This window comes from Aquila chrysaetos, chromosome 15 (assembly GCF_900496995.4).
Source record: "Aquila chrysaetos chrysaetos chromosome 15, bAquChr1.4, whole genome shotgun sequence".
In the NCBI taxonomy this organism is placed as follows: Eukaryota; Metazoa; Chordata; class Aves; order Accipitriformes; family Accipitridae; genus Aquila; species Aquila chrysaetos.
The window spans coordinates 2,319,170-2,333,316 of record NC_044018.1 but is presented as its reverse complement, the minus strand read 5'-3'; the positions used below and the strand labels follow the sequence as shown (position 1 = coordinate 2,333,316).

General features: G+C 53.0%; 1 protein-coding gene across 13 annotated transcripts in view; it reads right to left on the bottom strand.

Moving 5' to 3' along the window:
• Positions 1–1,495: 1,495 nt before the first annotated feature.
• The window catches only part of EXTL3 (exostosin like glycosyltransferase 3), a 135,788-nt gene continuing 123,136 nt past the window's right edge, over positions 1,496–14,147 (bottom strand). For 10 of the 13 annotated variants that reach the window (XM_030036875.2, XM_030036879.2, XM_030036876.1 and 7 more), the window contains 4 exons: positions 12,343–12,470; positions 8,696–8,840; positions 7,541–7,669; positions 1,496–5,603 (listed from right to left, as the gene is read on the bottom strand). In XM_030036875.2, coding sequence (XP_029892735.1) covers positions 5,394–5,603; positions 7,541–7,669; positions 8,696–8,840; positions 12,343–12,470 — 612 coding nt within the window. In that variant the 3' untranslated portion in view covers positions 1,496–5,393. Of the gene's footprint in view, positions 5,604–7,540; positions 7,670–8,695; positions 8,841–12,342; positions 12,471–14,147 lie in introns of those variants that run through there. The other 3 variants (XR_003926639.1, XR_005934053.1, XR_005934051.1) reach the window with 3 other exon arrangements.

Here is a 14,147-nt window from a genome sequence, read left to right as displayed (position 1 = left end):
CCCAGCGCCTGTTCCTCCATCCCAAGGTACAAACCCTCCTATAGGGAAAAAAAGAAAACCAAACAGGAACCATGATGCTGTGACTCGTCTCACCAAGGTCACATTAGTTACAGCTGTAAAAATTATTTGCTTTAACAGGAGATATTTATCTGCTGCATAAGGGCTGGTAAAGCCTCACGAGCAAATCTGCTACGGTCGAGCCAGTGCCCAAGATGCTGCTGGGCTCATCGAGGAGCCAGACAGCCCCCCAAAAACCAGCATCTCACCACTGCAGCCAGGTCAGTGCCTTTGAGCGTGGTTTTCTGTGCCCTTATGCTGTTAGCAATGCCCCTGCCTTCCAGCAATATTTTGGGGACAGACCCCAGGCATTTGGGAGGCAGGTCCTGGGCAGAGCACCCACCTCCTCCCTTCTGGGATCAAAATAATTTGGGATTTCCCTGAAACCTATCCTGGAAGTAAACCAAGCACAAACACTCCCGTTACGGATAAGCCATTACTCCAAGGCAGTAGGGAAAATAAAGGGCATATTTCCCAGGGGAACAGCAGCAAGGGCAGGTGCCACAGGGGTGAACAAGTGTCCGCGGAGGAAGCCGGCTGCTCAGGAGGAAAGGCAAAAAAAAGCAGCAGAAAAGGAGAGAGAGGAAATCCAGCAGTGTCCAGGAAATCCTGTGGGATTTCCAGCCCAGCATGGAGGAGGAAGCCCATGGCACAGCCAGCTCTGTTCCGCCTGTCCGCTCCTCCCTGCAGGTTTGAAGCTGGTGGAAATCTGGTTAGAAATGACACCCACCTGGTTGTTTTTGTCACCTCAGCCTCCTGCACAGGAGAGGGACCGGGAGCATCCCCCAAGCCAGCGATGCCTGCGAGCGCCGTAGGAAATGGTCCCTAAATTTCCTTCTTCCAGGATCCCAGGGCAGGGATGGGAAGGTTTGCAACCCCCACCGCCGGCTCGGCTGCCATTTTCATTGCCTAGAAATACCCAGACAACTTCTGCCATGGTGGCTTTCACCATCACACTGCAGGGCAGAGGCCCCAGGGCTGGATCCTGCAAGCGGAGCAGGGCTCTGGAGAAGGTGCTTTTTGTTTGGCTGTGATTTAAATCAGCAATGCAGAAATCAAAGGGTTTCCACCTCCCCTGGGTCCGCCATCCTGGCTGGATGTCCCCAATGCCACCAGCAGCCCTCTGTCACCGTAGTGGCTGGGATGAGATGTCCCCTGAAGTTACGCAGGGCTCTGACCCCCCCCCGGCGCTGGACTGGGGGGGTCTCTTGGCCCAGCCATGACCTCACCCAGGGATGCGATGGGGTTTCGCACCAGACGCTGCCATCCCTGAGAGGTTTCCGCTATTCCGGACCAGCTCACCTGCCCCTGCTCCCTCGGGAAATGCAAGCCTGGGGAGAGGCTTGTTTTCGGGGAGCCCCAGCACCACGGAGCAGCACTGCTGCTCTAAGGCCTGTCCCGGTCCCAGCCCCCCGACAAAGCAGGCACGGAGACGCTCTCAAGTTAAACTCTCCATTTATTGGATCCTTTTACAAAAAAACTCAACATTGTGCTCGTGTTGAAGGAGTGTTTCTTTTCTCTCGGTTTTTGCCTTTTTTTTTTTTTATTTTTAAACCTGGTGCTCACAGAGCAGTTAGCACAACCACGGCGCAGGGGAGGGCAGGGGCTGTGCGACACAAATGGGGTACGGGGGGGTCCGCGTCACCGCAGACGATGCTATTTACAGCAAATGTGAAAAAGACCTCACTCCGCACCCGCCGCCTGCCACCCCTGGTGCTGGGTGAAGCGGCAGAAATGTTGGAAAGGGGAAAAGGCCTTTTCCTTGGGAAAGGTGCAACCACCGAGAGACCTTCCCGTCTCCCCGAGGCTGGGGTGGCGGAGATCACGCGCCCCAGGCTGCTCTGTGCTGGAGCTGGGACGAATCGTACAACCTAACCTGAGCTTCGGAGTTACCCTGGGACCCCCTGAAAACCACAGGAGAGCGACAGGTAGCGAGGGAGGATGTTGGGGACGGTGGCACGGGCTGGACCGCTCTCCAGAAATGCCCCTCTCCTCCCTGATGCTGGAGGGAAGCCTGAGGACAGCTCAGATCCGGGGATGTTTCAGGAGCAGAAAGTCGGGTTGTGAATCACGGGTCTGTACTCCGGAAGGGTTTTGGGGGCTATTTGGGAAGATTTTGGAAAGAGACACAGCAGCAGAGGACCGGGAGGGACAGCACCAGCCCTGGAGGTGGGGAAGGCGATGCTCTCGCTGGCATTTAGTTTCTTTACGGCACCCCGTCCCTCCCAACACTGCTGCTGCCCAGCATGTCCCCCCCAAGCAGCTGCCATCAGCGACTCGCAGCACCCGTTTACCCCTTCACCCCCCAAATCCTCCCCCTTCGGGGGGTCTCAGCAAGGAGGAAACCATCCCACGACCCGCACAGCGATCCCGTCACGCAGCCTCTCCCCGCACAACCATGACACTTCAAACCCGACCCCTGGCTACCACAGCACTGGCAATCCTCCAAAAAAAACAACGCTTCAGGCAAGAGTTGAGCACGTTAAGAGCCTGGGAAGAAGAACAGTTTGGATTTCCACCACTGATCTCTACATTTCTACTGGTCTTGAACTGAAACGCACCAACGGAAAGGATGAAACCCCCAACCTTGGGTCAGCTGCCAGCTCCGACTGCAGCCAAGCAATGAGACAGCAAACCCCAATGCAAATACTTCACATCACATCCCCATTTTCCAAGCTCCCTGTATTACCGTCTCTCACCAAAATAATGAAACTCCCCTTAAGGTTTTTTTCAAAACAAGTTGCCGAGAAGCGTATCTCTGTTTATATAAAGTGCAATCCACAGCTGCCGGCATCCGTCCTTTCTCCCCTTTGACTCCTGCCGTGCGGGCAGAGGGCTGGGGAAGGCAGACCTGCCTCCACCCTTGGATGACACCAGGGACCTGTGCTGTACGTGAGCAACCGCATCGCTGCTAACGAACCACCTATTAACGAGGGGAGAATTAAAGCAGAGGAGTGTCAGGCCCCTCAGGGATGCTGAAGCTGGTGCAGTTGCTGAAGAATGCCACGTTTCCACTCCGAGCAGGGGCAGAAAACATCCTTCCAGGTGTTTTGGGGCCTCACAGGAGTCTCCAGTTGCATTTCTCAAGAGACTGACCCTTCACATGCTCCGCTTCAAGCACCTGATGTTAAACCAAAAAGAGAGTGGAAAGGAAAAAAAAACATACAGAGAGGAAAAGACACCTCGATCGTATTTCGGTGCGGTCTGTAGTGCTGGTGAAGGCACGAGCCATCGGCTCTGCTGGGGACGGGCTGCCCCTTTGCTTCGCCTTACCAAGGAGCAAGTGTTGGTGACCCCCACCCACAGGGCTGACATGAAAATCTGGCTGAAGCACGGCTGGAGAGGCCACGTAACACCCCAAAACGTGGTGCAGGCTGCAGGGGAGGAGTGGGGACAGGGCTGACCTTACAAGTGAGCCCAGGAGCTGCTGACGGACCATCCCCGCTCCTCTTTTGGGACACAACCAGGCGGTAACATCCTTCTGCTGCAGGGTGCCGGGATGCTGAGCTGCAACCTGCCACAGTGGAAGTCAGGCCAGGAAAACCGTGGACATTGAAGTGAATCGCCATCTACCCAGCAAGAGCTTCTCCAGGCTGCTCTTAAACATCTGGGACACACTGAGGGAGAACATCACACAGGAGAGGGCAACCTGTGTCCTTCCCTCTTCTTACAGGCCGGGATCGAAGGAGAACAGAGCAGCAAGTTGAGCGCAGAGGTCGGGCGATCACACGTGACAGCGTTTCACTTTGGTGGAAGACATCGACTCCGAAAACAGCCCCGTGAAGGCGATCCCAGCAGCGTCTCCCAGTTCACGCAAAGGAAAGGTCTTGGCTGGATTAACCTTCGAACGCAGCCCGAGGCCAGGGCATGAGTGTGGACGGGATGGGGGTTTAAGGCAGTTATGCTGAGGCCCACGGGCAAACCTGACGTGGGCACGTTTTGTCCTGGGATGGGGGACGGGGCAGAGCAGGGACTCCAGCCCACGGTGCAGCCCCAGCTCCGGCACAGGCAGGCTGGGCTGGCACTTTGCTTCGGCTCTGCTTAGCTGCATACAGATTAAGGGTTCAGTGTCTTCTCCTTCCGCCACTCTGCAAAAATGCGAAGCGATCTCAAGAGAAGGCCCCGATATCCCGACTCCCATCGCACCGGCACTGAAAGCTGAACTACTGCCTGCTCCCCCTGCAGCGACCAGGCACCGCGAAGCGCTGGCTCTCAGCAGACTGCGTCCACGCTTGGATGCTTCTGGGGAAGAGGTTTATTTTATCAGCAAAGGCTCGCGCAGCCGATCTTGGGGTGCTGCTGGAGCAGATCTCCAGGGCTCTTGCAGCTGCCTTTGGTGCTGCAGCGGCTGTAGAAAACCGCAGGCCAAGGCAGCCCGCTCGAACGCACGAGCCTGGGGCGTTGCCAGCCCCTGCTGTGCTGCAGATGGATCGCTCCCAAGCCCCAAACGCGCTCCCTGTCTTCAGAGGTTTAGCAGCACCTGCGGTGTGCCGCGTGGGCTGGAAAAAGGACACCGAGAACGAGACCGCGGCAACCAAACTCCCCCAGGGCTGTGACACGGGACCCAGTGCGGTGCTGGGAGCTGGGGAAAGACCCTCCGGGGCCAACCTCTTCCCTGCTCGCCCCTCTCCAAGGGCAGGGCTCGGGGTGGTGAGCAGAGCAGAGCAAAGAGCTCGTCATCAGCCGACACCTGAAAGTCCTCAGTAGTAGCCACAGGGCAAGACGAGCCAGGACACGGTATGTGGGAGGGGAGGAGAAGGGCTGCCCCACGGGAGAAAGGATGGGGACAACAGTGGTGAGCGGAGCTGCCTTGATACTGGGAATAACCTCTCTGCAGTCAAACACCTCCAACCTTGCCTTGCTATGGTCCCCCTCGAGCGGGCAGACGGGTCCAGAGGAGAAAACAGGGTGGGTAGTGGGGGAAAAAAGAATAGAAAAGGAAAAAAAAAAAAAAGCCTCACGCGGCAAATCTAAAACACTTTCATTTTAAATAACAATAATTATAATTAAAAAGAATGGCTGCCCTTGGCTAGCAAAGGGGCAGAGCTACTAGCCAACATGCCATTCCTCAGTGTACGATCCTAGGCAGTGTCTTTACAGAAGCCGTGAGATCCTGTTCCCTGTCGCTCAGTCGAGTCGCTGTGGGGAGAGCGGGAAGGGAGGGGGAAACGTGCCCGTCCAAATCCAGGACGTCCCTTTTGCTCTGCGGGAGGGAGGCCAGAGTCAATAGCAAAAGGTGTTTTGCACTCACAGCCCCATCAAGAAAGCCACCCTCTGCCCTCACCCGCCTCCGGCTGAAGTTCGGAGAGCCGAGGGTGCCCGGCTGCCGCCCGCTTCTAGATGAACTTGAAGCATTTTGTCTTGTCGTGGGGCAGGCGGGTCTTGAAGAGGACCGAGTCCACGCGGAACTGGGTGTACAGGAGCGGCATGTACCCGTACACCTTGACGAAGAAGTTGATGCACTTGTGTCTCTCGTGGAAGTGAGAGTCATCGTGCGAAAGCGCCTGGGGGCACCCGGGGCAGCGGAAAGTCCAGCGGGAGGTCACCTGGAATGAGAGGGACAAAGATGGTCGCTGACACGTTGCCCGCAACACGCCGCAGCCAGGGGGAACACCCTGCCTGCGCCCAAGGCACTGCGTGGGGGACTTGGCTTGACGTCCTGCGTGACATGCTGCAGGCTGGGCACAGATTTGGCCGTGCTCTCCCTGGCTGCCGTGTGTCCCTTGGAGGGTGTCCAGGCAAGGAAGAACATGGTCCACACCAGCTCTGTCAGAGCAGAGACTTAAAGGGGGACATGATGATCTACTAATGCTTAGTTACTTTTTTCTGGTTTTATGTTTGAGAAGTTGTTTCAGGAAAAAAAAGACCTTGAGAAACCAACTCCTTTCCTTTCACAGACTACAGATAGAATCATTGAATCACAGTATGGTTTGGGTTGGAAAGGACCTTAAAGGTCATCTAGTCCAACCCCCCTGCCATGGGCAGGGACATCTTCAACCAGATCAGGTTGCTCAGAGCCCCGTCCAACCTGACCTTGAATGGTTCCAGGGATGGGGCATCCACAACCCCTCTGGGCAGCCTGGGCCAGTGTCTCACCACCCTCAGCGTAAACAATTTCTTCCTTATATCCAGTCTGAATCTCCCCTCTTTTAGTTTAAAGCCATTACCCCTTGTCCTATCTCTACAGGCCCTGCTAAAAACTCTGTCCCCATCTTTCTAATAAGCCCCCTTTAGGTACTGAAAGGCCGCAATAAGGTCTCCCTGGAGCCTTCTCTTTTCCAGGCTGAACAACCCCAACTCTCTCAGCCTGTCCTCACAGCAGAGGTGTTCCAGCCCTCGGATCATTTCTGTGACCTCCTCTGGACCTGCTCCAACAGGTCCATGTCTTTCCTGTGCTGAGGACCCCAGAGCTGGACGCAGGACTCCAGGTGGGGTCTCACCCGATCGGAGCTGAGGGGCAGAATCCCCTCCCTCGACCCACTGGCCACAGATGCTACAGAAGAATTAGCAATTTGGGGTGTCTCTTGTTTTAGGCACCCAGAGGAAAATCTTTGGAGGGGGCTCCTGTTTTCAGGAGGTGCTGAGGGGCCACCCACTGATTAAAGGGCTTCCCGTCCATGTTGAATCAGACATCAGACATCCCATTGCAGTACCCTTTGGTTTTGGTCTGATTCTCCTCTCAGCTGCACCGAACTCTACAACCTCCACTTCATAGTAGCTCCAGATGGGAAGAACACCACACAGAAAAACCCACCCGTCGTATTTACGGCCAAGACCCATCTCTAAGGCAGCTGGCCTGCGACAGTGAGACATATGCAGGGCTGTAAAGACCAGTTTGCCAGCAGCAATAAAGAGCAGAACGATCTGCATCCAAAATTCATGCTCAAAATTGTGACATACATTTGTTATCACTGGGCAGGAATATTTCAGCTAGGCTGCAGTGTTTAGACCAACAGCCCTCCACACGCAGATAAGTCTAAATGTCTCTGGAAAGCTACAGGAAGTCAGCAAGAAAATCATTCCTACTTGTACTTTATGTTATGGAAAGACAGAAATTTTTCCTTTTTGGGAAGGAAGACTCAGAAGGGCCTTTGCTGAGCCAGGAAACCCTCCGGTCTGAGCTGCAGTGTAAGTCAAACCCCAACTCATCCGCTTGCCATGGCAGGGATTTGGCTGCTTCTAAGGGGTTACAGTGAGTTTTCACACCTTTTTGAACACACACTACATCTCCTCGAGGCCAGAGGCCATGCTGACAGCCTTGAGCGTGTCACGCTTGCAACGCAGCACTTCAGAGACGCAGTGCAGCCCGATTTTGGCAAGGGCAGCACATACTGCATGGCACAGCTTCTGTGGTGAGATAAAGGGAACTGGATTTCCCCCAGAGCAGCCTCCTAACATGCTTCTTGCCTTTCAGAGACATCAACCAAACCACTGTTTCTCCAGAAATACAAAGACCAGTACAAGCATCCACCCGGTGCTTTACCTTTATGGGAGGTTTTCTTGTCAGGTGAGAGACCAGGAAATTCATGGCGATGTCCTCGCAGTTGATGTACTCATCCACCATGTCGCGGATGGCTTGTGGCATCACGTAGGAGTACAGGTAGGCGTAGTACTAGAAAGGATAAAAAGGCACAACGTTGCTTAAGGTGGTCCCAAGCAGCAAGTGCCCACCATAGCTGGTGCCATCTGCACCAGGCCTGGAGCAGTCGTGGCACCACAGGTGAGTATCAAGACGACTTGCTGGGACATGTGTGACTCAGAGCTCAAGGACGCCAGTGGAGAGACTCCCCATAATGGAGTTAATGCTGCATCCAGGAGATCTGCTGTAGCCACAGTAGCAGCAAATCTACCCCACAGCCACCACCCTGACCAAGTCCCAAGGCTCCTGTAACTTCAGAAGTTGAGAAATAATGGTTTCAGCCCCCTCAGATCTTGCTGTCTTTGCTGCTGCAGAGTCAGCACGGCAGCAGTAGCTGGTGGATTACCTTCCCACCACGGTATGACAGCTCAGGACTGTCCCCTTGGGAAAACAGCCCACCCTTTTCTCAAGGCCTGTTTGCCCACTGTTGTCTCTCCCATACAGAGAGGCACACATCACGGAGCCACTTTTGGCACTGCTCCCTTCCAACATAAAGAAACCAGCCACCTCCCACACCTACCAGCCAGCCTGTGCCACCACACAGCTGCAGAAACCCATGACTTCCCTGCAAATTGCAACACTTTTGAGTCTGTTAAAGATGCTGCAGTAAAGACACATGGCAGGAAATCCCATGGCCCGCCTCACCCTCACCGTGACTGAGAGCATCGCTGAAACATGCTCAGCCCCACTCTCCATCCACCTGCTTCAGTGCCGTGGTGCTTCTCACATGGCACAAACATAGGCAGCTCCTCGAGGAGACCGCGTGCTGGGACACAGACCAGTTGCTGGCTGTGTTTCAGTTTGGAAAAAGGGAGGGAAAAGGAGTGGTGAGCCCCAAAATGTGTTCTTTTTAGAAAAAAAAAACCAACAGCCAACAACAACAACCCCCCCCCCCCCCCCCCCCCCCCCCAAAAAAAAACCCAACCCCACAAACATACAGACTCTGGTTGCTCTGAGAAGGAAGGGAAAGCTCAGGGCTTTGTGGTGACGAAATCTCACCTTATGGAAGAAGGCAGCACCAGTGAGCACCATAGAGAGCTCGCAAGAGTAGTTAGAGTTGTAGAGCCAGGACTGATGGGGGATGTCCCACGCGTGGTAGCGCCCTGGGAAGCCAACGATGCGGTCCCTTGCCTCTCTCCACACACTGCAAACACAAAGCCTTTCAGTGAGACACAAACCCGGGGACCCTGTCTGGAGATGAGCACAGCTCTGGCTGAGAACCACTACACATAGGACTATGCCCTCGATGCCAACGGACCAGATCCCAAGGTGGGGCTGCAAGTGATAAGAGATGCCTATACATAAAAAAGTTTGGCAACTGCTCGTCCAAAGAACGGCCAACATACACTGTAGTTAGGGCAAAAAGGATTAACATAGTTTAAGCATGCAATTACCTTGCTTTAAAGTCCATTTAATTTTTTTAAAATAAAAATAAAGAAAATTTCAACATGCAAGAGACGTCTTTTTACGTAGGCTGTGCAGTGCAAACTCACCCACCTCCACAGCACCGAAGCTCCACTGTCGGTAGGAGGGACCGACTGGCTGTCACAGCTGCCTGAGTGACCCGTGAACAAGGTCTCACCCTGAGATAACTCTGATTTCTTTTCTATTGTAGTGCAGGAAAGGGGTGAATGCAGAAATCTTGCCTTTAATGGACAGGCAGAATTTGTTGACCTTCTCTTGTTAAAGGTTAAGAGCTGTTAGATGTGAACTGAAGCACACCTTAGTCAGCTCTCCCAAACACAGGCTGTGAGCACAGACCAACGTTGCTTGGTACAAAGCTGAGCTGCTCACCTTGGCCCTCTCCTAGAGGCACGTTCAAGTTGCTTTTTCACAGGGAAAGTGCTACTACCTCATAAATTTGGGATTTTCTAACTTCTAAGGGCTGTTCTGTAGGTTTAAAAGAAAACTAACAAAAAAGCCCAGTGGCCCCAAATTAGTTTCTGAATTACACAGAGAATGGAAAACATAAGACCTCGGATGGAAAGGCAGAGAAAGAGACAGTGAAAGCCAGCGAGATGGGAAACTCTTCGATTTGCCACCAGCTTTCCGCAGCCCGTGCAGGGGCATCACTGCACAACACATACGCCAGCGCTGCTTCTCTCTTATTTCCCTTCTACGGAAAGTCCAGATCAGCCAAGGCTTGGCCTGGGAGCAACCCGGCATCTCCTGGCCTCTTCCCCCAAATCCCTGGGACTTTCCATCTCCCACAAGCTCAGTTTCTTCCTCTGTAAAGTTGAGGTAACATCAAGCTCCCTTTAGGAAAGCTGCTGAGATGCTGAAGACCCTGGTGCCTCCAGATGGAGGATCTGGAGTGCCAAACTGCCAGCTTCCCATCCCAAACCAGCACCCGGCAGCTTCCCAGGCTCTGTCCATATGGAAAAAACCTCTGGGGCCGTAAGCACATCCTTCACCCTAACGCACGCTCGCTGTTGAGCCATAGGGAATTAAATCATGAGGTTTGCATGTGAAAGCGTGGACTTGCTTAATATTCTGCTCTCCTCTGAAGCTCACTCTCCTCGAGAGAAATCCCACAGGATAGCTGCAACACTGACAGGACTAATTAAGAACAAAGTCAGTGCCTAATGCCTAACCTGGGAAACACAGCCAGCTTCCACTGACAGGGGTGCCAGCTTCCTTTGGATCATCTGATCCCATCTCCCTGTCTAAGTGACTCCAGACTACAAGAAACAAGTCCCAGGCGGCAGCCTGTTGGACACAGAAGGGTTTTCCCTTCTTCACAGGCACAAAATAGGGCAGAAAATGGCCTTTTTGCTTTTTTCCATCATGTGGATGCGAGTTCCTCCCACAACCCCTGTTCCCATGGAGAGCTACAGAAGCAATGGCTGCAGGGCAATGCCAGGCTGCTGAAGAGACTGAGTTTCCGAGAGCCCCGAGCTCTCATTACACTTACTGACACAGACAGGAGCAAAGATGTGTTTATTGTTATATCCTCTACTCAAATTAATGAAACTCTGATATAACCTGGTAATGAAAACTGAGTAATTAACACCGCCAGCAGCTTCCCTGGCACCATCCTCCCAGCAAGCACTTACTTGCTGCGGTTTCTGTCAATCCAGCGTGATTGTTTTGAAAAGCCAGAGTTGAAACTACTCATTCCCTTTCACTTCTCCCACGCCTCGCTTTCCTATGAACATGACACTTTTTCCTTCCCAGCTCAGCCAGAAAAATAAGGATTTCTCCAGAGAATTGTTTTGGGCGTGCTCCTCAGAAAGGTTTGCTCGGGGTGCCTGCCTCCAGCCCTCTCCTGAGCAGCAAACAGAGCAAGAAGAGGCTCTTGCCCCAAGAATTACAGCCTGAAGCAAAGTTTCGACTAAACACAGTTGTTATGGGCAGAGGTTCACTCAATCGCTGAGACACTGTCTCTTCCCTGGCAGAATGCATTAACACAGGGAGACTTTGCGGGAACAAGGTGTTTGTAAGCAGGGGTATGAGTGAGAATAATATGCGGCACTTATAATTTTCATTTGATGCTCTCCAGGGCTAACTGGTAAAGCCTCAGCCAGGCACTGTAGATGAGCAAAGGAAAACGGAGACCAAAGAGGGGGAGAAAACAGCCAAGTTCAGATAAAGAGCCTGAAACAGGGCATGGAAGGGAAAGTCAGGAGTCCTGACGCCTACTCCCCTGCTTTAATCACTTTAACACCTCATTTGTCATCTCTCAGAGAGAGCTTGTTGGGTTTCCAGGCATTTTGTGCCTTTTAATCTTCCTCCCAAACATGAGCCAACACGTTTTGGTGAGAGTGGAGAGCTGGTCCCTGTCTCCCACCCCCCAGCCAGCTGCTGGGTACTCTCGGATTAGCAATCACAGCCCCCGCTCCTGGGCTGGCGGGCTGATGAGCCGCAGCCAAACGAGCGCCAGCGCTCTCTCCTCGTGCCATCCTCACTCCCCAGCACCTCTTTGGCAGCCGGCGAGGTTTCGCTGTACGAGCTGCAGGAGCAGCCTGCAGAAACCTCCCACGGCAGAAGCCCACATAACTGCTTTCTCCCTTGGCCCCATAATTGGGAAACTTTTTGCCAGGGCAAAGTCAAGGGAAAACATAGATACTGAAGCAAAAAGGGGGTGGGAATGAGAGCAACCAGCACCAGCCTTTTCTGTGTAACATCTGTCTTCTCCATGCTCTGCAGAAAAAAACCACCAAAATAGCTGTCACATCCCAATGTCACACAGAGCAAAGAGGATGGCAGTCCACTGCGAGCACACAAGCATCATGTCCTGCAGCGGCTGCGAACGTCCTGGCCTTGCCAACGGCACATGAAGGATAGAGTGCAACAGCCTCCTGGATTTGTTTTCCAGTTTCCTTCCACCCTAGGAAGCCACACACTCCCAAAACCATGAAGGGAACACTGTCAGCACAACAAAAGCTGAAGAGTCAAGGTTAGGAAGCGCGAGAATCAGGGTTGCCTGGACAACCTGAAATCAGCCCACCTGCCTGGACTCATTAAACAGTTCATTACCGCGTATTACCCCTCCAAGAAATTGAGTTGGAAAGCCAAAGGAAAGGATGTGCTAGCCCTAATTCTGGCCCCAGCTTTAGCCATGAGGCCATGCTACACCTGGGCAGACCCTGCATGCAGAAAACATCAGTTTGGGTCTAAAGCCTATGTGCGTGGAGGCTACTCACCGGAACCCAAACATGATCTCATCGTGGCGAAGGTGAGCATCATCATCAATGGACAGGATGGCCTCCGTCTCGATCTCATCCCACGGCAGGAACCGGTTGTTCAGGCTGTTCTTCTCTGTGCGGACAACCTAAGAGATGAACACACAACAGTTACGGTGGCTGTACATGCCCAGAGAAGAGATTTAGGGGCTGGGGCTGCGCACTCCAGCTGCGTGCTCCAGCATTTTCACCCTGCTTCAGAGCCCCTGCGATGGGGAAATGCTGTCTAAGCAAAAAGCATCTGCTCAGTCCAGCACCAGCTCAGTCAGCTCCAGCTTCCAGCCTTTCTACCTGCTGCCTCCTGCCCGTCTCGTAGGACTGCCGAAGCCGAACCCAAGCCCCACGATGCCAGGTACCAGGTGTAATGGCTGTGCTTGTGGTCACCTGCCCTCTCGCACGCAGGAGGGCAGCTCTGCAATAATGAAGAGAGGGAAACACGGCAGCCGCAGCTGGTCTCTCCTATGGCCCCTGAAGAAGTAGCCCTAGCAGCATTTCTCCAGTGCTGATCTAAACTGAATTGTTTCTGCAACTACTCATGATTTCTGCCTTGGACACAACTTGTTTGCAATGCCTCCCTCTCTTAAAACTCTTCCAACCTCCCGGCCTGTGCAATTTCCCTTATCCCCAGCCACACACATGTAAAATCACACTGAATTTCTCCCTCTTCTTGACTGCCCCTTCCATGCTGGACCTGTACTCTCCCTTGCTCTTACATGTTTTGCCTGCCCTGGCTGATATATAGTCACTCAGTTCATCCTGGGCTTCCCGTCCCATTCAATCCCTCCAGTCATTTCTCTGGCTCTCTTCTGAACAATCTCTTTTGATTTAAAAATAAAGTCCAGCCTGGTGAAAAGAATAAGGCGTCACAGCAATAAAACTCCATTAAATAAGATTACATTTGATCACACAAAAAAAGGCCACACTGAAACCATTAACAGTGGAAAATATTTGTATTGGGGATCTGCATGACAGCTGGTATGATTAAATTCCCATGTAAAGCCAGTGTTAGTGCTTTCATCTGTCAATAGCTGCTGGGGGTGGGGGGAAGGAACATTCGACAAGAACGCATTAAAATATTTCACTGAAGATCTATCAAAAGCATGAACAATTTATTGCAGGGAGGTGAACAAATTATGCAGCTCTAAGCCGTGGTGGAGCAGGGCCAGAGCCGAGCCGGCAGCACTCCCACCCCAGGAGGGCTGCGATGCAATTAGTAGCCATAGGAGAAGGCAAAAGCAGAGACAGACAATGCCGGTGCAGGAATTTCTTCCCCCTCTCCCTCCCAGGGTGGAAAAGCATGACAAAAATCAGCACGGCGTTTGTATTTACTTTCAGAGTTAGCATGAGCCAGCAGATGCTCCCAGGGATAGCTTCTCTATCTGGGAACTGCTGGAAAAGAGCAGTTGCAGGAATCACAGTGGGAATGGGCGATGAGGAGGGAAGCGGGAGAGGAGGCAACTCCACACACTGATTCAGGGGAGGCAGCTGGTAAAACGGGAATCAAAAAAACAGGAGGTTTGGAATGGTACAGCCCTAAGACACTGACCCAGGAGGCCAAGGAAGACCTGGACACAAGGAGGCCAGCACAGGCTTCGAGAAAACCACCTCCACAGAAGCATCACCAAACCCAACAGGCTGTGGGCATCCTCTGGATGCATCAACCAGGAAAGGAGAGGAGCCAAGAGTGGTCCCCAAATTGTTGACAAGGAGAATTTAAAATTCCTCCTGCGTTGCCATGGCTGTTATCAGCAAATGGCTTTAGCAAA